Below are 23011 nucleotides of genomic sequence, written 5' to 3' on the forward strand. Positions count from 1 at the left end.
TTCAGTCGCTACGGGTTTGGCCCATGCAGAAGCCCGACAAAAGCAACTCAGTCCGTGTCCTTCGTTCCCCCTAGGGTCGTCAAAGTTAGAAACAATTCGGGCCAGCCCAAAAAAAAAAGGGCTAATATAGCCTTTTGTTAGCCTAAGTGCAGCCGTTCCTAAAGATTAAACGTGATCTGACCGTTAGCTACCATATTTAATGGTGGGACAAAGACTTTCTGCAAGGACATACTTATCGATCCTCACAGCAATATCATAGCGACAGTGTAAATTGGGTCTTCACTACAGCTTGAGACAAAGCTTCCTGTTCTAGCTTCACTTTGTCGGACCTATATAATATAGTAACATAAGTCTATTATCATCATTCGTCATATACATATTACATCGGCGGAGGGTGTGTAACGTAAATCTGGCCGCACGATAATAACAAATGGCTTGCGTTTCGGTTTAAATGAAACATGGGCTTTCCTTTACTGTCCACGGTGGTCCATGCATAAGCGAGAACACGGCGACACCCCACTCTTACTACAAGTAAGACTGTGAAGCGGAACATCGAAAGCAAGCAAACTCCTAAATCCAGGGCTTACTAATAGTATAATTTGGTGATCCCGCAGCTCGTAAGAACAAATAAATTCATTTGGCAAGTTTTCGTAAGGTACGTCTATGAGTTGGTGTGATCGGTCGCGTCACAGGTAGTAGTTATACTTAAAATCGTCAAAGTAATCCTGTTAAGCCATTTAGAATTGTGACAAAATAGTGCTTCGAGAGCGGACGACATGTTCACTCCGGCCTTTTCTTAATTACTTTATTACGGATCTTCGCATACTGTCTGTAATCAAATATCGCAGGTGCAGCGTAGCGTGCATTGTATGCGCGTGCAGCGTAACAATAATGTAAAGTTATAACATGGATAAATACATTGCTATAATGGCGTATTGGTGAACCTGTTTAATTAGTTAGTGTCGTCATCGTTCCCAATGGGAACAACGGTATTCCATACGAAAGTCAGATTTTCCCATCAACAAAAGTAGATGCAAGTAATTTTTTCAACGAGGCAAAATAAATAGGATAATAATAATTATCATGTAGATCTAGTATTTAAAGGATATCCAAAAATCCATTATTTGAGGATTCGTATCTGCTCTTTTAGATTCTGATTGATATCCTTCTGAGGAAATTTCTTTGTGAATAGTTACTATTATGCGCATTATAATTTTTTTTTTTGGTCTTAGCAATAGCATTTCAACAATGACAAACTATCGTCAGGTATGTATGTGAGTATTCGTAATGAAGTACTGCGTTTATTTCACCTTTTAGCTCAAATTGAGATAGTCGTGATCCTCCCGAAGTATGTTGTCAAGCAAAAAAAAAAGTATCTAGATATATATACAGGGTAGGACAAAAACTTTTTTAAAATGGCACGATGTATGCAAACACTTGTAATAAAGAACCTAGCAAACTGTGTAAGACAAATGAAACAATTGTTTTAATACTAGATATGAGTAATATTAAATTGCAATATAAAGCTAGTAAAGACGGTCTTATAGACTTTCGCGCTGACTTTGTACGTTCCCTATACCAATTATTTCTATATGATTGTGGCCCATAACACACGGAAATTGATCATCAAAGAATACTAGAGAACTGGAAACGCCATGGAAGTCCGAAAAGACCACCGTCAAGGAAACTATTTACGCAACACACAGGTCTAAAGCTTCCAGCGACGTCTTGAAAAATGGCGGGCTAGCCTCGAATTTAATGTCAATGACTCAAGCATTTCCCAGAATATCCGCATGCACCAATTCTTTTGAGACATTTCCCGGGAATATATGTAGCGAACTGCAGGATGCAAAAATAACGAACACGTTCACGACGTGAAACTCAAACTCCAACATAAATCAATATATCGGAGTTACTGTTGATATATATATATATATTGATTCAACATCATTTAACACTTAGGCCAGTAAGATGCAACATTTTTCGCACCTTGCGCTGATCCGACAAGTGTAAAAAAATCACCTCTTTCTACATATTTGATGCGTAACTTGGATTACTTAACATGTAGCCTCCAAAAGAATTTTTAATTCAAAACCCGTCATGAGCATATGACTATACATTACTACATCAAATATGGGAAATGGAGAAATAACACGCATAGGTTCTCTTGCACAATCTCCTCATAATCTCATATAGAATTTCTAACATATATGGCTGGTTTTTAGTTTCCCGACCCGCACATACTGCCCTTAAGCATTACGTTGTATCGCTGGCTGCTAGCACGACCCAAGTGTTTACGCCTGATTTCGGACCTAGGCCACCTCACGTTTCCCTACTTGTCTACACCACGAAGTATTATTATTATCCGCGATGCATGGAACCGGTACACAATGCATCTTTATATATAAACCTCTTACCCGTTAAATATTCATAGATATTCCTGATCTACTTAGTATTCTACATAGAATTGTACATCTCTAATTAATAGAATAGCAATTAACTAAAAAAGAACTACGCGCTGGCATTGTATAAAGCGTTGTTAGGCCGAGTGACTAGGCAAATTGCGATGCAGAAATGTTACAATTACAGTAAATACTATTAATCTAGCAAAATAGTTTTCAATCACATTGATTCCTCAGCTTTGCAGCTGAATACCTTCACTGGAAGCTGAGATGAGCGGAATGAATTTTCAATACACGATGCGAAACACTCTTTGCTTCTCTGTGTCTCGTTTTGTTGACGCGGAAATAGCACACACAGGGCACTAGTGGGCCACCTGCGTCGGACTTCCCCCGATCCGCTGAGATCGCAACAACGTTGTCAGAACCACTAATCCGTGTGTCCGTTGAAACAAAACATCCCTCAATAACAAACGGCAACGGGCGTATTTGTCGCAGCCGTCTGCTTTAGCTGATGACGCTGACTGCCTCCAACAAGTTTTCAGTGCTGTCATTTTTTTTTTGTTTTTTTTTAAAGACGCAGACCCACTCTGCTGCCAGGTCTTTAGCCCGCTGACGCCAAAACAGGCACAACGCATATACAGAACTGGTCATCTCTGTCAAGTGCCTTTTTTTTTGCCACAGTTTGCCTTTGGTGTCTGGTTGAGCCAAAAGTAAAGGTGCGTATAAGTTAAAATGAATCCGAAGAAGTAATCGTCATTGCCGGGTAAACGTGGCCGTTTACTTTCGATATGCTCCAGATAATAAACAATGTTTAAGCACGGTTTCTTTCAGCTTTACTTTCCAAAAGTCTAATTAATACATAGAGAAACTCACTAATAGCATTGATCGTAGAAATCATATGTAACGCCCAAAAAGACCAAATGAAACCGTTACTCTAGTTCTTAATTTTCCTTAAAATAACTAAAATCGTCGTCCGCCATATACACCCCAAGGATTGTTGCAATCAGATCAGCAAAAACGCTGAAAGGCAAAAAGCGTAGTTACCTACCTACCCGTGGCATCAGCACATTCGTATATAATTCAAATTAGTCTACACAAGAGGCTGGCTACCAGTTTGGCAACATATGTATGATCAAGTACGAGATCAAACGAGAGCAACTATTACTTAGATCTTCATCGTCGTGCTGCGCTTTCTTCTTACTCCTCCTATATTTTCCATAGGATTCTGTATTGAACGGAGGGGGAAGGCATAAGTTCATGAGACGCGCTCATGTGTTGCCTGTTGGGCTGTGAGGCAGCTGGCAGCTGATCGGCAGTTACATGAGAAAGAGAACCTGGATGAAACACAGGGAAAGCCAAATAAGCGCTGGTAGGTAGTCGTTCTGAATGATTCGACTTGTGCTTACGAGCAGAAGCCGAGTCTAGGCATCGGCCATTCCCGTCGTGTGGATTCATTCAAGACAAGTCTTTCCGACTGTCCGCATTAGAACAACGTGCGGATGTGGCCCGACCGCAATGAATTTCCAATTCATAATACGAGCACGTCTCATTTAGTTGACACGGAAATAAAGTATTACTGTATGTTCTGCGTTGCTTCCCGAGAAGTGCTGAAATCGCCGCGCCGCTGTTGAAACAGATAATCCGTTAAGACGAACGGCACTCAATAGCACCATAAGTACATTTGTGCTTTTCGTCTTCATCACTTGATGACGGTGACTGTCTCTAACAGGCATAAACTAAAAACGGCAATACCAATCTTTACTCTGATGATTCCAACTAAGTTACTCAGCTATGTCAAATAGGTTTTTTGCAGTAAGTGCTCCCTGGAGTGGGCTTGTGTTCGCTGCTTTGCTTAACCTTTTGTTCTGGTCATCCTACGAAGGCCGGTAATCTACTAGTTGCATATGTTTGTTAATCTTTACATGAACAAGAAGTCCTGTCTAAAGGTGCATATAAGTCGAAATGAATTAGAAAAAAATGGCCATCAGCACCAGCATCGTATCCCACTGTGTCAAACAATGAAACAACAAAAATGACGGTTGTTTATTGTTTTGATATGCTCCACATATTAAACGCAGTCATGAAACACAGTCACTCCTGTTTCATAGCTTTACTGCCCAGAGGTTTGGTCGAAACAATGGAAGAATCCAGTCAGCTAGGCCATAATAATAGCGCAAATAGCTAAAAAATCGACCTAAAAAAAAGCGGAAAAGTATTACAAGGGTAGGACTGCAAAAACGTGGGAATTGAGGTAACTCAGTAACGTAACAGTGCGCGAACCAGATACGTCTTAAGAACTGAGCAAAGAGACACCCGACGCCGTACTGCAATCGTTCTCGCGCGTTGCTCCAACTAAGTCAAAGGCGACTTGGCAATTTAACTCTGCCCTCACGGTTGGTTGCGGTTCGCATCTTGGTCACATTCAACAAAGTTGAATGTCAGCCAGCAAAAAAAAATGTTTTATGAATTTTGCAAGCATCGGAGAATTTCTTGAGTATCGGTGCGAAAAACGTTCCGTCTTCTATTGGCAGACAGGATGTGATAAAATTTGAGGAAGTTCTAACGGCTGCTGTGAACGAACAACAACCCCAAAGCCAATCTTGTGAGGTGTGAGCTCTGTCTAAATTTACGTTTGCAGAAATCGTGAGGTAATAAAGATGTCTTTTTCGTTATTCTCAGTTGACCGGTCGTTCTGTTTTCTGGTTTACGAACTATAGCCTTTGACGAAGTTAAACGTTCAGTCAAAATACGACCTCCGCTACTACTGCTAGCAATGTCACTCTCAAAGCAAAGACACGGTACATCGTTGCCTACCGCGTCTCCTTCAACCCAATTGACCACATCCTCCCCAAGGGCACAATAGCAATTCGAACGGTCGAAGGAGCGGTGCGCTCCCACACAAATGTAAGAAAAACTGGTAAGCTTACCTTCTGGCCACACCTTTCCTCATCGAAGTCGTTCCCGTAATGAGTTGATCCACTGGTCTTGACGAGTTTGGAGCCGTTAGCACAGGCTCAGAAATTAGATTGGATATGTGTCCGAAATACTGTAAAGCGATAAAAGAGTGGTATTTTTTTGCGATATCGCTGGCTGACTAGCTGTATCTAAGAATATTGGAACATATAGCAACAGGAATTATCGATGTTGAATTATACCTCCACCTGAAATGTCTATAGTGCTCCAATGCAAGAGAGCGTAAGGACCAATGGAGGATTTGCGTTTCAATGTTGGGCCATAAAACCCGAGGCTGGATTTACTGTATACCATTATATCTCCAGCAGCCAGGTCTAAATGTTCTATATAGAGCTATTGAGCTCAAAATTACGATTACTGCTCGGAGTTCGGCATCATTGGATACGCGTCAATACATACCTTCGGATTACCCTATGCATAGTACATTATAGTACAAGACGGAAATGTCCCTTTATTGTTGTGAGTTGTTTAACAGTATGTCGACAGAGTTACTGATATTCCTGTTTTAGTGCCTTTAAGCCTTTCCGGTATTGTGCCTGTTTAAACAGATGTAACTTTATCAATGTATTAAAGATTAATTTTCTAGCGTGCAAAAAGGAGTAGATTTACTCACCAAGGAGAAATTTGCACTATTTAATCGTTAGTGGGCTGATAGTTCTGAGTTCGCATTATATTAAACGGACTAATTTGAGAACATATTTTTTTTGGTGTTTGAGGCGTAGCGTAGGGCTCGACAGATCCAGTCTGACCCGATTACTACAGTTGCCGCGTTACGACCTGGCAGCAGCTTTGTGGGATGGGCGAAACCGTACGCGACATTGTGGAAACGGTTCAATGCAGAGCGGTGAACCTCGGGGGTATCTTAGCAAGCCGGAAGAGTGAATTGGACAGATATAGTGTTGGGTAGCCCAAGAACAATGACCTGGGGACCAAGTAGTGCGAAAGGTAAGCAATTACCTTGCGCCGCTATTTTACAGCATTTTCTTGCTGAGTGTATGCAACAACGACGATAGGGTGCTCAGAATGCCCGCGAAACCGGCCATCAGTTACTACGGATAGATGAGCGTTGATTCTGTAGGGCATTTTTCTAACATATTCCGAAATTACAACATGCGAAAGGCTGGATCCAGGGTGCGGGTCTCTGTGGAAGGAAGATATCGCCGGCTACTCCGAGGACTCCCGGTAGCCAGTTGAAAAGCGTCCTTTGTAGCATCTCAAGCTGACCAAGGAAGAGTGGTCGGAAAACTGAGGCTGTTGTGCAGTGCATGGAGATGACGGTGTTCATAAGACGACGGCATTCTAGCCAGCAGTGTTACCGAGTAAAACGGGCTAACTTAAATACTTGAGATATTATAATGAAGAGTGTTTAGGGTGTAGCGTGGGGTTCGAGAAAACCAGCGAAAGTTGCAATACAACAACAGAAACGTAGATCGCAACACTAAATTTATAAATTTCATAGAAAACGCTGGTGACATAAATGTGCCGGTATAATTTTCGGCGTTTTTGAGGGAATTGTCCCATAAATTCATTATCCCTGTAACTATCATGAATTCGAATGCGAATACTGATAAAGAGTCTTGCGTGACCCAGAGCGACGTGGAACACGAAGGTAGTTTATCTAACGAATAGCACTCACTGTGGGATCTGTTCAAAGATACCGCCCTGCTGTGACCCACAGGTTACAGAGGTAGTGATGCCTCGCCGATCTTGAAATGAAATTGTCACAGTTTGCTCTAATTTAATTTCGAATTAGTCGTGGTTAGACTAAAAGTGGAAGTGTGTGGGCACTTCAGTCACCGCCCAAACAACTCGTCATTCAAGGGATGCATGCGCCGTCAGTCTGCCGGCTCCCAACAACTATACAGAGCTGTACGGATCATTCAGCATAAGCCACGCTTTGATGTAGGCGTTATAAATGCAGTGGGTTAACTTGCACAGCAATCCGCGATCGTCCCATATTCTATGCACTGCGCGCGTTCTTTTATCGATGAGTCTCCTTTACCATTTAGTCCGATGGCTGGCGTTTTCAACTATAGGTTACTATGTGTGCACTCAGTCAAGCGTGAGACAGAAGTAGCTCGACTTTCACTGAACCATTTTCATTTGAAACGAATGATGATGATCCTCGTGCGTATCAGTGCAGTAGATGGTTGAAGCACTTGGCCTCGTGTAGTGTGGCACTTAAGGCAGCTTCCGGGGTGGCCTTTGTGGTACGCTGCTTATTGGATGGATGAGGGCCCCAATGATCCCGACCTGCGTCACAGTCGACTACAAGTTCTACAGGCGCCGCGTTCTGGCGGAAACAATGTCCTACAGTTTCGACTAATCCTGTTACGGGTGCTTCGCCCAGCTATTTTACGGGTTCTGCGCCCATACCCCCCTTCCCCCTCAAGCAAGTCGGTAACAAGACAAATGGGAGAGGGAGAATCTGAATACTGTTAACTAGAAGGTCCAGTTATTGTATGATATGCCGCTCTTAATGATAACCATAGCGATAACGCAAAGCACGCGATCATGGTAAAACGCAGTACTCCTACAACGGCATCCACTTGAGTCTAAGCTGAAGTGGTTTATTGCCTCAGGGGTTTACGTAGGTATCAGAAGGTATACGGTAGCAAGACAACTGTTGGACCATAGACCAGATGAACAGCTTAAATTGTAGAGGCTAATTACGTTGCTGAGAGCATTGATGACGATCCTGTATAGTTCCAGTTAAACGAAGCTTCGTCATGCTTCGGGACATCGGTAAGACGACTGAAGCACTGCAATTTTCACAAGTTGCTTTTGTATCCTGTGCGATCTTTCCCATGATGAATGTGACAGGTGCAATTCCACAATTGACTCGTCTATAAGTTCGGGCAGTTCCGACGCTATTTTCAAGCTCATTTCGGAAAAAAAACTAATCTTCAGCTATCGTAACACACCCTATACGATTTAGATAGCAGCAGCGGCGGTGTCGTATGCCGTATTGTTAAAAAAAAACAGTCTAAACATAATCCTAACAGCACATGAATGCCAGCTAACATCACCAGCCAATGTCGTACCTAATTTACCTAGGCTGTGCAGACGAAATACGGTCAAAATTAGACGAGTGCTCCGTACAACAGCACAAGGGGTTGGCATACGTTATAAGTTTTAAGTTAAAACAGTCGAATATCTAAAAATTGAGAGAATTTTTGTACAGTAAATAAACCAATGTAAAAAGAACTTGTACAGGACATTTTACAACGATGAAGCGTGCTATAAGTAATAAGAAGACCATAGAGTTAGAGTAAACTCAGACTGTTTTTTAGCCTTCGTTTTTAGTCCAAATCGGATACCGTAGTGGTGACCATCAAATGATATTGTATAATAAATGATAAGGCCTTTTTAAAGAGGATGCTCGACCTACTAAGTACGGCTAGCCATTTACATCGCAGTAGCATCTATGCTACAGAGTAGACCGCGATGGATTTTCTATCAGCAGAGAAAGCTTGGACTATAGTTTCTACTAAAATGAGTCATTACAAAAAAGAAATTTCTCGCACACGTTTATTTAAAAAAGAGATTCAGTAATCCTTGATAGCCATTCGTTCCAAAATTCGAATTAAACAAATGCATACTTTGACCCGCCCATACATAGCATCGACCACACAGGCCTCGGTTTCCTTGTCCATTGCCAAAAATAATGCTTTTTTGTTATCTGTTATGTCTCTAATGTGCGTCTAATCAGTTTTTCATGGCCTTTTTTGCGTCTAGATCATACCCGCGTTTTCAGGCGTCTCCTTCAAGCAAACACCAGGACGGATCAGAAACAACAATAGGCTACAGTGCGTTTATTGAACGTTTAAGCAGAGTTGCTGTATTTGCGTCAATGAGATCTCGAATCGGCTGTGACAGTTCTAGTCAGACATGGCACCGCGCCACTATGCTATACAATAGCACATAGCAAACTCTGTCCTAGCTAGGCCCTAATACGTGCTTTTGGCCTTCGAGTGTCACTAGGAAAACTACCCTTATATACAGTTACAATGATGACTAGCTATTACACGGCTGGAATAAATAGCCAACATACGCACGTAAACGATAATTTTTTTACGATTATGATTTGAAAGTCGGCAAGCAGAGCACACACGCGGTGATCACAGATGACTGTAACTTTCGCTTTTTTTTCTTTTTTCCCCAGTCACTCGTTCTTCAGATTTTTCACTCCAGCAAAGATCAAAAGAAGATATATGAGTGTCCTGTTGTAATGCCGTGAAGAAATACTTAGCGACGTTGTCACCTTCGGCCAACGACATCAGACGAGTGGCCAAGTTGGCGCTTTTGCAACACAGTGAGACATTTTACGCCAAAAACACACAATAGGCGTAAAAACTCAAACAGCGAAGGCGCTCTGCGAACGACCTCTGTTTCTGTCGAGGCATTGCACCATCGTTTCCCTATTATGGCGACTAGAAGGAAAGGACTACGACACGAGCCGCATGCACTGAATATATTGTATTATAGTATGAAGTCGTTATCAAACTCGAATGTATCATATTTGAGTTCGAGTTATACCACTCCGGTTTGAAGCCAAGGCTTTGCCTATTTTTACAGGAGAGATACAAATAAGAACAGAGAAAGACAGGCAGAGAGCGACAGATTTTATAAGAACCGCCTTCTACGACAACGCATACGATCGAACGTAAAGTTTGCTTAATGGGCTTTTTCTGTATACACGCTTTCTAGATGCTAGGCTTCCAATATTTTGCAGAACTCACCACAGAAGGGAGCAACTTGCACAAAATTTGAATTCGAAAATAACAAAAGCTGTCACTATTTTTTCTCTGCAGTGCGCACAGACCGTCCGAGAGACAACATTTTTTTCTTTCACAGACCGAACAACTTGCCCTCTTTATCTTGCCAGTCGCTCTAATACTCACCTATGAATAGACGATTGCGTATCTTTACGCATGTACTGCCCCCTGCTTAACTGGAACGAGTATGAGCTCTCGGTAACCAAAAGAACACTCGATTTTGCTTGAATCTTGCATGCTCGTGCCTTTTCCGAGTTATCTTTGCACGTAACATCTTTTCCGCATTATTGACTCACCGTGTGCGATTATCATTAGCATGAATGCCTTGAACTACTTGAACCTTTCATGCATTACAGTCTTCTTCCCCTCCTGCCTTTCGAACAACGACGCCTCTCCCTCCTGCTAGAGACCATAGCGTGAGGACGATTTGCGCTCGTTTTCATCTCAAATGGCGACAGCGGCGGCAGTCGCAGCGGCGGCGACGGCTGTCGTTCACCGACCTGAACTCTCTCTTTCTGCTGGCCAGCGCTGCCATGGTTCTCCTCTCAGTCTTTGCAATTCGTCATTTACAAAAGTTGGCATTTTTAGCTCACGAATCTTCCACTGTTCCAGTCTGCCATTGGCTTCCTACTGCTGCAGCTGCTGATTCTGATTTGCCGGTCTCACTCAGTTCGGTTGAACTCTGTTGTCGAGTTGGCATTCGTTATCGTCTGGCATAGGCCCGTTTGACGATGTCGCTGCATTTACTGTCGCCGGTATCGCTTGCGGTTTTTCTAAGCTGGAAAATGTGAAGTAACAACGGAAGCATCTAAGAGCGCAGGCGGCGGCTGCTCCTTGATTGTCGCGATCGAGTAAATGGACTTTTGGAAAGCACGAGCTAGTCGGGACTACAGCCCAATGAGGACGATGGCGCTTCCAAAACGTTAGCTGCCGCAAGAAAAGTTACATCGTCGCCTTTGTCAGTGGCAATCACTGCAACAACAACTACTACAAAGCCAAGTAAAAACAAGAACGTTCGTCAAACATGAGCCACTTGTTGATAATAGCACAGAAGCTCAAAATTTATGTACATAATTACAAAGAGAAATAAGCTGGGAGATACGACACGCATAAGCATCCAGATTAATCACTCATTTGTCGCTTCTCCGATAATTTTTTTACCGTCGTGTTTAACTAAGTTATCATGTTAAAAAGCTAGACTGCGCATTTCGGCCCAACCTTTTTCCCATAGCTAACCAACATCAGCTGTTCATAACCTAAACGAATGACTCGAATGTATCTGGTTTTCACAAACAATGCCCATTAGCGGTATAACAGACTAAAGACAGGTTTCTGTAGCTGAAAAAGAGAAGTTAGAAAATCTGAAAGGTAATTGAGTTTTCGTTCTGGGGGTACATGGCCCAGTAGCCACTAGAAAAACACTCCATATATTACAATACACAGAATAGCCGAACAACCGATAGTGGAATAAAGGCGACCTATTAAGAGGTACCTGTGAAGTGTTAAAATATATATCTTTTAAGTGGACTGTTCACACTAGGATCAGCTGGATGTAGTGTTTTTTAAACGTCAGACGATTATTCAATGAAACAACTTTTAAAATATTACCTCAGACAATTGTTTGAGAGTAAGCCTTTTACTATCCAGACCAAATAAAGTGCATACTGTTGACAAGATTAGAAGACCATCAGAAGACAATCTTTAAAATCTATCTGATGATTCATATGCGAACCTTGCGATATGAAAATCTCGTTTCTGGTGGACTACCAAACGTGAGCTTGTTCTCTCACTCGGAATACATTTCAAGTGACCAGTTGCCGGTGTCTTCCAATGAACCACGATATTCAGTGAAGTAACAAATGTAAAAAATCAAACGCTGTATTCGCACGCCTCGTCACGTTCACTTGATCTTCGTGACTGCGACCGTACCCACGGCCGTTGGGGTCCACCAAAACGAATGGACCAAGATCACAATGGCGTTGCGAAAAAGAAAAACAGTAACGAAAGTTTTTACCAAACAGTGGGCGAAATTATGACGCTGACATTTTGTTCTCTTCTTTTAGATTTGGCGTCTCCTTCTTTCGCCCGCTCAACGTTTAAATTTCGCGGCTGCTTTGGTCGCTACCCCCTGCTTCCCCGTTTTAGTTCAGCCGAAGCAAGCAGACAACCATATGCGAAAAAAAAAAAGCCGAAAAACTTACACATCCAGGCTCGCTGTCGCAGTTGTCGTGATGATGCTGACGACATTAGCTAATGTTGACCTGCTTGTCAAAATCAAAGCATCTATTCAACCAAAGTATACACACAAACGCATACCACACATAGCAGGCACGCGCGTGTGCAGACACACACAAACACGCACATTGATATATATATATATATATATGTGTGCGTATATACGCACAGGATAGCGTAGGCATAAAAGGATTTCAATGCAAAACAGAACTATTGGTGAAATTGCAAATGTAGAGCGTAAAAATGCGGTATGGCTAACCAGTTGTTTCTCCACTCATTGTTCGGTGCAGTAGTTGCTATTGCTGCAGCTGATTTCGTCGTTGCTGCCGTCATCATTGTCAGGATGGTTTCGATCATCGTCTGCGCAAAATAGTCTCTGTTATATTTACACAACGGTTGCCCCACTCCGGCTGAAATAGCTTCGTCGATGTTACAATCTCATCGCGCAGGATCTTAGAAGTAATCTATTGGAAATAATTTTCGAATTTCTGATCCGAAGTCAGCGAAATACTATATGTAAAACATGGACAATTCAACAAATAGGAAATTTCGAGAATCGGTTGCTACGAGTAGACCTGCTACAACAATCATGTCGAAACTATACGAGAAAGGTTGTATTTGATATAACAGTAAACGAAAATACTTGCATAATTTTACAGACGCGCAGCGTACACTTGTGGAATACGTATTGCATCGTGGCGTTCGGACCAGGAAGCTGGTTCGGCTGCGATTTCCTCTGCTAGAAGCTTTGCAGTCCATGCCGCCCTTATGACACGAACCGAATAGCCTAACTAATATATACCAGCATTAATGCTAATTTCGCATTGTTCGCGTACTTCTCTGGAACTTCTATGTACGGCTTAATAGTTTCAGCTAAATCTACTGTTTCGAAGCACAAAAGAAAAGCCTCGAAGAATGAAGGACCCACCAGGTCCAACCCGTTTCTCAAACATCTCTTCGCTTTAGCGTTGTAATGAGCTTCTATGATTATTAGATCCACCTAAGAATAGTGGGCGTGGCCCATATTCAACTATAATTGAAGTGATGGATTATGTTACAATAAAACGAAGGGAAGCATTATATCATGATCGCAGAATTTTTACTCAATATTAGTTTGCAGACGACACGGCTGTATGTACACGTTACTTCAACGAAGCTCTGGTGCACAAGTCGATGAACTTGTAACTACCTGAAGACAGACCCCTGACATAATAGAGCAATCCCTCTAAAAAATTGTCCCATACATCTAACATTTACTTACGACACATCGAACATTATCACGAAATCGTAGATACATACTTTTTTTTACTACTACCTATGGGGCTATTGAGTTCGACAAAGACTCAAAGAATTAATCTCAGCCTATGCACTGGAAGCAACTCTCGAGCAGACAACTGCGCTCATCGTTTCTGTGACAGGATTCGATTCGCCGGTCGTCATCGTTGTAGGACGCACCGCCCGCTTGATTGCATATGCTGAATTACAAGATCAGATACTTGAATAAAAGACGGCGAAGGGTTTAATCGAAGTTTTCGACATTTTTGCTCAGCCATATATATATTTGTGTAGTGGGCTATGGGGTGCAAAATGAAATAGACCCAGCGCGCTAGCTGCCGGTCAAGTATTTTTCTGCTTAATCAGTGATGACTGACTGTTTGGATTAACTCTATCAACAACGTGTCTACATGTGGATTTGCACGCAAGTTGCCTCTAGAGCTAGCTCTGGGTAACCATGCTGGCGTATTTGTGTATTTCAATGTTGTGCTGACTGTTCTGAGCTCACAGAGAGGTAGCGAAAAATAATCGTCAACATTCGGACCACAGGACGAGAAACATCCTAAGTACATTGAAAGCTATAACGCTCACTGCTGAAAGGGAACGACGCTTGCAATAGCGTCAACAGACAAACGGCCACAAAAGGGCTAGCCCATTCGTCGATGGTTTAAGGAATCAAATATTAAACAATTGATGGCTTGTCGTATTACTAATTACAATTTTTGCCATCATATGATCACACTAAGGTGGAAAAAAGCACGATCCAGTAAACAACAGCTCATTAATATACTGTGTCTGGTCAATTTGAAAAAAAGGAACCTACCACGCATGAGCGGGAGAAAATTGGACAAAACTTACCATAAACATTACAGACAGCTATACTTAAGAGCAGAATCCGAGAAGCAACACTTGAAATAATAGGAGCGCGTTGTTCAAGCGGCAAACGCCCCCGGTAGTCGCAACTACCACTCCTTTCAGAATTGGTCTGATGACTCGCTGTATAGTAGTGCATGTCTCGCCATAGTATGGTTATCCTTATTACGAGTAAGCGCGTAGAAATCGTGACTAGCAGTTCACAGCTCCTGGGGGGATGTTAGAATGTTGGCTGCTTAATACCTTTTATGGCTTAGGAACGTATGAGTCGTTTACTACGCAAGTGAGTTAGCTAGAGGGTCTAACTTATTCGACAGCAGTAAATACAATAAAATCGTTTGTGAAACAATCATATCTTAATATATATCATATAATTTCTACTAACTAAGTGTACTGTTAGTAATTGCACCGACCACTTGTTTCTACATTATGCTACGCGAAACTGAAAGCACTGTAGTCGTCAAGTGGAACACTGTTTTGGTATAGTTCACTGATAGGTAAGTATTATTGCTTTACTGCAATACGTTATTATAGGTGACCGCTCGAGATATACAGCGACATCAATCAGGCGATAATTAAACGACATAGCACATGTGAACCACCACACATGCATGCACGCATGCACGCACGCACGCACATATATTTGTCCGCATCACACAATCGATTAAATGTAGTAGACCGTCTTGCAGCTGGCGCCATACGCTCATTCAAAGGAACACGTTTCGTTCATTTACAAGATCATAACATTAAGAAAACCGCTCCTGAGGTCTAGTTGGTAACCTTTGTTGTATCCAACAGAGTGAAAAATTTAGCAGAATCGTTTTGTTCGAGAGATTCTCATCTGCCAACCAAAAACACAAATATTGAACTTTACTCTAGTGACTAACAAATGATTGACCAGAAATTGATATTGACAAAAATCAAAAGACGGTAAGACTAGGTTGCGTAATGCACGCAGGTACTAGCGGAGTTAATGAAGAATCATTCCATTGATGCCTAGGTTATGTATGGAAAGAAACATGCATTCTCAGTATGATAAATAGCTGGTGAGTCCTCCAATTATTATTGCCTATATGCACGGTCGCAGGCATAAATATGGTAGGTGTGTGTCTGGTTGCTAGTAATATTCGTTCACGAAATGAGTTATTTTTCGTATGTAGGATGATTTAGCTCTCTTTGTGACCTAAGAGCCCTGCCATGTAGGAGTCCCCCTATGAACGACTAGCGCAAGCGTGTCGAACATAAACATTGTCCATACTACCATTATTATTATTATTATTACTTGCATTTCAATATCTCGAACTGACGCGATTTTTTGTAGTGATTAACGGAGAAAAAAAGAAAGGAAAATATGGCCATGAAATGATCTTGCATTTGATATCCACGGGTTCTGGTCTAGCAGTGCCTATTTACCTTCAGCTCCACAACAGACAACTAGGTAAAACTCGTATCAGCTGAATTTTTAGACAGATTATGTGAAATCAGCTACAGTTGGCCTAACTACTATCGGAGGTGCGGGAGGCTGGACTGATCACGAAAATCGATTTGGTAATTCAGGATAATTTAAACTTCTACAGGTTTTTCTGCCACAGCAGTTCTTGGATGCACTAACACGTGGAGGTTGTAGCAATAGTAGCGTTAGTTTATCCGCGAACGTTCTTCGAGTGACTCGAATTTGCCAATTTGATAAGTGTGTGATTGAACAAACGAGGTAGTGTAGATAACCGTTATTGAGTAGGTTCACCGTCCCATTCAGCAGCAGTACCACCGTCTATCAACAATAGTGACAACAACGCCAGTCTCAATAATAGTAATTCAATAATAAATAATCGAATAAAAGTCCCCAAAAGCTTAAAGAAGACAATCAGTAGATCTACATATCCTTGCTACCTAGCACCGACACCTGTGCTCAGCGAATCTTGTATTCCTCAAGACTGGTGTTAAGACTGAACCCCACTGTAGTGCTGGTGTTGTTATGATGCTAGCGATGGTAGTTATTGATGTCGTGAGCACTACACCGAAAAAAATTCTAAACACTCCCGGAAACTATTTCAGGGCCGTCACGGTAATGACGTCTTAAATACGGGCATATTTGACCATGCAAAACTGCACGATAATAGAACATAAAAAACGCTCTATTATGAGGTTTCTCATATCGCTTCAGCTGGGTCGCAGCTACTCGTTCGTCTTATTGTTATCTATAGGCTATTTATAGTACGCATGCGCATCTCGAATTTTATATAGAGGACTATCGGTTACTCTGCACAAACTCTTTTTTCTTTGTAGCGGGTGCCGAGCGAAGTTTACAATGAGATAGTGTATCGGCTGTCGCCTTTTTAATTATGACTAGGGGTAAAATGTAGGTAAAGTTGCCAATTTCGTCTCGCACGGTGATGAAATCATTATCGTACGCATTGCTTCTAAATGTCGATTCTATGATCCGGTAAAACTGAAGGTAACAAGATATTTCGAAACTTGGTTTCTTTACAGTCTGATAACTAGAGAGAACATTGACGACCAGGCGATCAGACATATTGCTGTACTTTTGTAATGTATAATTGCCTGACCTAAATACTTACCTTTGCTTCTATACTTTTCTAGTGACTATACTAAAAAATAAGTTCTGATTTAATATACAATAAAGATAACACAATGGCTGCGGGTAGTATATGCCCTATAGTAAGTCAACAACTATATCTCTTCTCACGTGACGCCGCTGGCTTTGATGCTGTAAATTAGCTAAAAACATACACTGTAGCCCGTAACTTTTCAAATGTAAGCAAGTACTACCTACAAATGTTTAGAAATAGTCTTTACACTCAACTCTCGATTACACACCGCACTTCTCAGCTTACGTTAAAAAAAAATACTGGCTTTTCCTTCAGAGGGATTCTCACATCGTGAGTCCCGAATTATTCGAAATCAACTTTTTACATCGTTTGATCTAAAGCCACTTTACCAAAAACTACAACTAATATTGCATTGTATGCATTTCATGATATTTCCAAACTCCCACGGATAGAGTTTGTGCCCAGACGAGCGCACCGGCACATTCTGAAATATATGATCTGTTTATCAGTAATAATGAAATAGATTGCCGCCAACAAAGTAGACACGAAGTGTTGACATACTATTGAATTCGATATGCCGCTGTACCACTATCACGATTTGTAGATTACCTAATTAAAAAGTCTATCAAATATCATTCATTTCATTCACTATTATTTCACCTGGGGCATTCTATTTAAAACGTAGCCCATGTCATAAATCTTAAGACAATATATATAAATGCGCAATAATATATATGTTTCGACTAGACAATTAAGGACTATAACCTAGAAAAGAGGTCAACAAAGATTAAGTCGTTAACAATTTTTCACTGTTTTCGCAGTTCTTCGTATTTGCAATTAATATATAAACATTTAGATTTACAAGCGAAAACTGTTTCTTGGTGATTTAGGAATCTGCTCTTAATAGCCATTTTGTCAGTATATATATATATATATATATAATGAAATGATATTTTTACATTAACTATATCTTATAAAAACTATAGTGAAACACCTCATTAATCCTTGTAGTAACCGTTCATTAAGCAACGCCCCCATTTTTGGAAATCTTGACCTCATTACGTACTTCTGAAGCATCATCGCTACCACTACCACTCCTAAAATAAACAATTACTTAATGATTGGGACAGACTAAAGTTGCAGGCTCTACATTCAGTAAGCTGCTGCTTCTTCGTTCCAGCTTACTTTCAGGTTAGTTGAAAGCCCCCTGGGGATGCATTTTCAAACTGAACTGAGTCTAAATAATTCACCAAGGTAAGCTGCTTTTCCACTCAGTGCGATGTGGGGCACCATAGGTTGGGGTTAACTGAATGAGTCTGTAACAAGTGAACATCATGGTAAGACCTGCTAGCCTGGTGCCACTGATGATGGTACTAAGAATTGCAGTTGCGAATTACTTTACGACTGACGGTCCCATTAATAAGGCGACTACGTTCTCATAGACAAGAAAAGTTACAGCAGCTGCCGGCGTTACTCGAAGAATGTTCGGCATAAGACCCTTATAAAAACCCGACATGCCTTCGTGTTTATACGTGGTTTGTATAACATCGAGATTACCAGAATAGATGCGATGCTGGTCTTGTAATCTAGCTCGCACGACCTGGTACGGATAAGTGCACACAACAGCAATGGCCTTTGACACGGATGATGAGATGAGATATTCCGCATTAGATAATCGCTCCTTCTTGCCCATCCATTTCTTCATCTCCTCGTAGACCATAAACTGCACGGCGCCATGACTCGTTCCAATGAGGCCCGGTATAAATCCTTTATAAAACCCCAGAATTCCATTGGTTCGGTATAAGGATTTGATAGAGCGCAGCAAACTTCCATATTCGTCATCAACCTTTCCGTATCGTAGACACATTCGAGTTTTGACAACAAATACGGGATTGGTGAACAGCAGTGTCAGCATACCAGATTGGATAGCGGCCTGCATATGCTTGACCGGGCCGAGGTGGGTGCTGCTATCACCGTCACTCATCCACGACTTGGTAGCATTGTAGAACACAAAATAGAGTCCCCATGCTGAGCCACTACCAATACAGTTTGCAGTAACTCCCCGGTAGAATCCTCTGATATTTTCCGCATGCCAAATAACTTGCGCCGCGTGTCGAAGTCCCCGGTACAATGGTCGTCCCTCTTTGCGGTCGTTAACGCTTAATCGAATTTTGAGCAAATCGAATGGGTGAACTACAAACGTACTGAGGACTCCGCCAATGACGCCAGCCACAAGGTACTCGTAACGGAGTGTGGGTACAACCTTTTTTAGTATTGTACGTGCATCAGTGTCACCTTTGTCTGCAACTGAGGACATTGCGATCATCTGAATTTGCAGGGTATATTTTTGCGCGGGCTTCCAACCAGATATAGTAATACCACTCGCTCACTGAGCCGTTCGTAACACACAAAAAATATTAAGCCTCCAACTACCGCTAGTTATAACGTTTCCACTTTGTCGTTGGTTGACTAATGCTTCGAAAGATGCAGTAGCTTAGCTAAATGATTTGGATGGACAGCTAATTCTATCGAGCATATCATGTTCATCATTTTCACGCGCAACGCGAAGAAAAATTTATCTGGCGCTGTTGATGTTTTGTTTACAAATAGAGCAGACGATAGTAAGAGGTCTCTGTAGCGCTAAATCGAATAATCTTGTTAGCGCTAGTACCAATAATATGCGGATTATTGCGTTTTGGGAGCAGATCTTACTAATAATATTCGAGGTAGCCAGGTTGATATAGGCCTCTTCGAAATAGTTTTTTCCCGATAGACTTTGTCATGAATGGGGCGTCACTAACTGATAATAATACTATGCCCACTTTTAGGCGACTGTGTGTGTGCATATACACCATGTAATTTATATATATATATATATATATATATATATATATATAGGTTACATTTGTAATTTAATAAAGATTCATATTTCGTAAATCAACATGCTAGGAAACGCTAGTTGTCATTAAGCCGTTTTTGTAAATATAAAATGTTATTGTATTTAATTAGACATATACAGCCAATATGAGATCGATTAATAACGATTTGTATTTCATCGATAATACTTCAGTGAGAATAGTGTTAGTATAATTTGAGACTTTTTTTTTTGAAAATGCGTATGAAAAATGTGTGTGTGTTTGCTTAATATTTTGTGATAAGGTGATAAGGCGATGAGTAAATACATCTATTTAATAAAAGAGCATGCATTCGTTTTAAATTAGGTAACTGTTGAGGCAATTGCTGAACTAAGAAATTTTATTACTACTATATTATTACTAGATATAAATTTTCATATATTCTTTTCGGCTATCATGTTATTAAAAGTAAAGGCAATTTAATAAAAATTGTCACGTGGTTTATTGGCCTTTAGTGCTGAGGAAGTTTTGATATTCTCAATGACTGTGATGCTTAATCGAACGTTATATATCTTTTGTCTAGAACTGCATAGTATAACTTCGTTTATATAATTATTGCCATAGATCTACCTCATCATTTTTCTATCCTTTTTATTTGATTCCGTCAATAGATTCATAATTATATGCATGGCCGCTATAATGATGAAGCGTGTTTGTAACAGTAGACTAAAAATTGATTGTTTGGCTTGCCTTTAGCAGCAAAGCAATAGATGCTTGGGTTTGAGGCTTGTAACAAACGCAGTGGAAATCCAAAAGGAATCCGCAAAAGGAATGGTCGATTTATTATTAGTAGTCGGTGCACCATTGCTGATGGCGCGTATGCGGACAGTGCACAGCATGAACACCGATTCCTGTAAAGGGAATTCGGGTGAAAACTTTACGAGTCCCGACCTAGCTTTAATCGTCTTTCGCTATTATTTTGCTTATGACGAACGTGCGCCAATTTGGTGATCGTTACAAAAGTTCTTTCTTCAATCAATCTAGCAATGTATTCCTTTATAAGGGTATAGCACTACACTTCAGTGTTTGAATGAAATAAGCGAGCGTATTTTATTCATAACCCTATGCAGATTTTTTCTTAGCTTCGATCGGAAAGAGCGGAGGACAATGTGTGAAAAGGGAAGGCGAACCATCATTGCTCCTTTTGTGTCATAAAGCTTTATGGCATATTGAATATGAGGCAGCGACTACGAGACAAAACAAAGCCATTATATTTGAACATTGTAGATAGAAGCAAGTGCAAATTTAATGCCTTAATTCTACGGTACACACGAGCTAATTTCTTCAACGAAGATCGCAAGAAAAGTCTGATGAAAGGGTCTAGCAACTGAAAGTCGGTAGCAGCGTCAGTCTAACATTAGCCAAAGGACTAGCTGGAGGGTTTTCCATGATTATTATTCGTCTCGGGACCGTACGGCTGTTGTTGTTCTTGCTGGATAATTGTAGGGGGCGCCCGCCACACCTATACAACATCTATTGAGTTTTATCCATAAACACCCGAACTAGAGCATTTATGCATCCACTGTTTGCATATAATAGGTAAATGCCTTATTTAAGCGTACGCATTGCATTGTTCGGGTTTTTCCGTCTGTTGAAGTACTTGCTGAAAAAAATATTTTTTCCCTAGGTGCTATAGTGTGGTCTACGGAAAAGTTTTTTGTACTTTCAGTTTGTGAGCTATTTTTCTTACATTCGTCGCTTTAACCATTACTTTTTTTCGAAATTCATTCACACGCAAAAATCAGTAAAGGAAATGGCAAGCGTGATTTTTTTGTTCGATAGGGTTATCTCCAGCGAACTATTTCTATCAATTGAGCATTCTATATATTCCTGCATAACGTTATATTTTTTAATTATTTTTAGGCAAAATTACGTTCGAAAAGCTTACAAACTTAGATTACGTCGGCACACCGTATTACTCAATACGCAACTTGTCGTTGTATGAGTGTCAGGGCTGGTGTCGAGACGAAGTGGACTGCGTAGCTGCTGCATTCTCATTTGTCGTCAATCCTTTAGCGCCTGTTCAAGAGACAACATGCGTCCTACACAACGACACCCAAGCAAGAAAGCCTTCGGCGAACCCTCAAAAGGCCATCAATATGTACTATCTTGTGAAGACTAACGTTAGAACAGGTACGTTTTCCGTTTGCCTATCCTAACTGAACTTAAATGGTATCCCAAAAAAATCATAGGCATATTAAAGAGACAACCAATACCGACTCCAGAGTAAACAGGTGGTTTTTGTTGTCATACAGGTCGAGTAGCGGCAGCTATTTGTTCCATCTACAGACAAATATAAAATTGATTTGATTACCAAATGGCCATTTTTATATGACAACAGATAAACATTGACATGCGTTTCGTAAGTTGTGTACCGCTTAAATATCCTACTGAAACCGTCGCCATTCGACCTATGTGATAATTATAGAAGGAAGCAATAAAGTTCGGCACCATTAAAACTTATGGCACGATCCCAGCCATATGTCCGTTACGCGCGGAGTTAAGCTAGATACGGTACCAAATGCACTACACGAATCCTCCCTTAGCGACTTTTTCTTTGAAAAGGGTTTAAGTAATATATGTCTACCGAACGGTATCAACGCATAGCTTATCTCATCTGGGTCGTGTGTGAGGCTCAACCCAGACGATTGGACTTGTATCCGTTAACCTGTTACCCCATTAATTTCCAGTCCCTCTTTTATTTCATTCCGCCAACCTCTTCACTTAACGGAAGAAGGAAGTGACAGATGTCAGTGGTTATCGGTCAGGTTCTTCGACTCATCGCACTGGTCGTCCTTGGTCTACCAAGGTATTCTTTTCTCTCTCAGAACCTCGCTAGTCAAAATCCTCCAACCGCTATCTGCTTTCATCGTGTCGCATATAAGTTCCATCAACTGGGGTCCATCCCTTTAAGTTACGAAAAATTTTTTGTACATGGCTCACTTTCTCGCAGCTATCTTCTCAAAATCATTGTCGTCGCTGTAATTTTA

At 41.1% G+C, this 23011-nt stretch overlaps 4 protein-coding genes and 1 long non-coding RNA gene across 8 annotated transcripts in view; 2 read left to right on the forward strand and 3 right to left on the reverse strand.

Annotated features, from left to right (window-relative positions):
- The window catches only part of LOC147758369 (uncharacterized), a 55119-nt gene extending 40650 nt beyond the window's left edge, over window positions 1-14469 (reverse strand). Inside the window, exon 1 of the mRNA XM_086992919.1 lies at window positions 10280-14469. Within this exon, the coding sequence (XP_086849045.1) occupies window positions 10280-10311 (32 nt within the window). The 5' untranslated portion in view covers window positions 10312-14469. The remainder of the gene's footprint in view (window positions 1-10279) is intronic.
- The window catches only part of tyn (trynity), a 67504-nt gene that overhangs the window by 34929 nt on the left and 9564 nt on the right, over window positions 1-23011 (forward strand). Inside the window, exons 1-2 of one of the 2 annotated variants that reach the window (XM_086992850.1) lie at window positions 15257-15466; window positions 21885-22154. In XM_086992850.1, the coding sequence (XP_086848976.1) occupies window positions 22121-22154 (34 nt within the window). In that variant the 5' untranslated portion in view covers window positions 15257-15466; window positions 21885-22120. Of the gene's footprint in view, window positions 1-15256; window positions 15467-21884; window positions 22155-23011 lie in introns of those variants that run through there. The other variant, XM_022788974.2, reaches the window with a different exon arrangement.
- Dlic (dynein light intermediate chain) overlaps window positions 1-23011 on the reverse strand; it is a 63974-nt gene that overhangs the window by 10560 nt on the left and 30403 nt on the right. For all 3 annotated transcript variants that reach the window (XM_086992871.1, XM_086992861.1, XM_086992865.1), the window contains exon 16: window positions 5330-5448. The gene's annotated coding sequence lies outside the window, so the exon portion shown is untranslated. The remainder of the gene's footprint in view (window positions 1-5329; window positions 5449-23011) is intronic.
- Window positions 5166-6625, forward strand: LOC147758370 (uncharacterized). The gene is made up of 3 exons (XR_015330257.1): window positions 5166-5319; window positions 6092-6320; window positions 6495-6625. It is a non-coding gene; the product is annotated as an uncharacterized LOC147758370 (long non-coding RNA).
- On the reverse strand, window positions 17737-19711 carry LOC111243430 (solute carrier family 25 member 32-like). Its single transcript, XM_022788986.2, has one exon. The coding sequence runs from the start codon at window positions 19430-19432 to the stop codon at window positions 18500-18502; it is 933 nt and encodes a 310-aa protein (XP_022644721.1). The 5' UTR covers window positions 19433-19711; the 3' UTR covers window positions 17737-18499.

The sequence above is a fragment of the Varroa destructor genome, unplaced genomic scaffold (assembly GCF_002443255.2).
Source record: "Varroa destructor unplaced genomic scaffold, Vdes_3.0 BEIS01000001.1, whole genome shotgun sequence".
NCBI classification, from domain to species: domain Eukaryota; kingdom Metazoa; phylum Arthropoda; class Arachnida; order Mesostigmata; family Varroidae; genus Varroa; species Varroa destructor.

Bases quoted from the DNA above. Each gene is read 5' to 3' on its own strand.
- LOC111243430 (XM_022788986.2), bottom strand. From the start codon at position 19,432: ATGATCGCAATGTCCTCAGTTGCAGACAAAGGTGACACTGATGCACGT.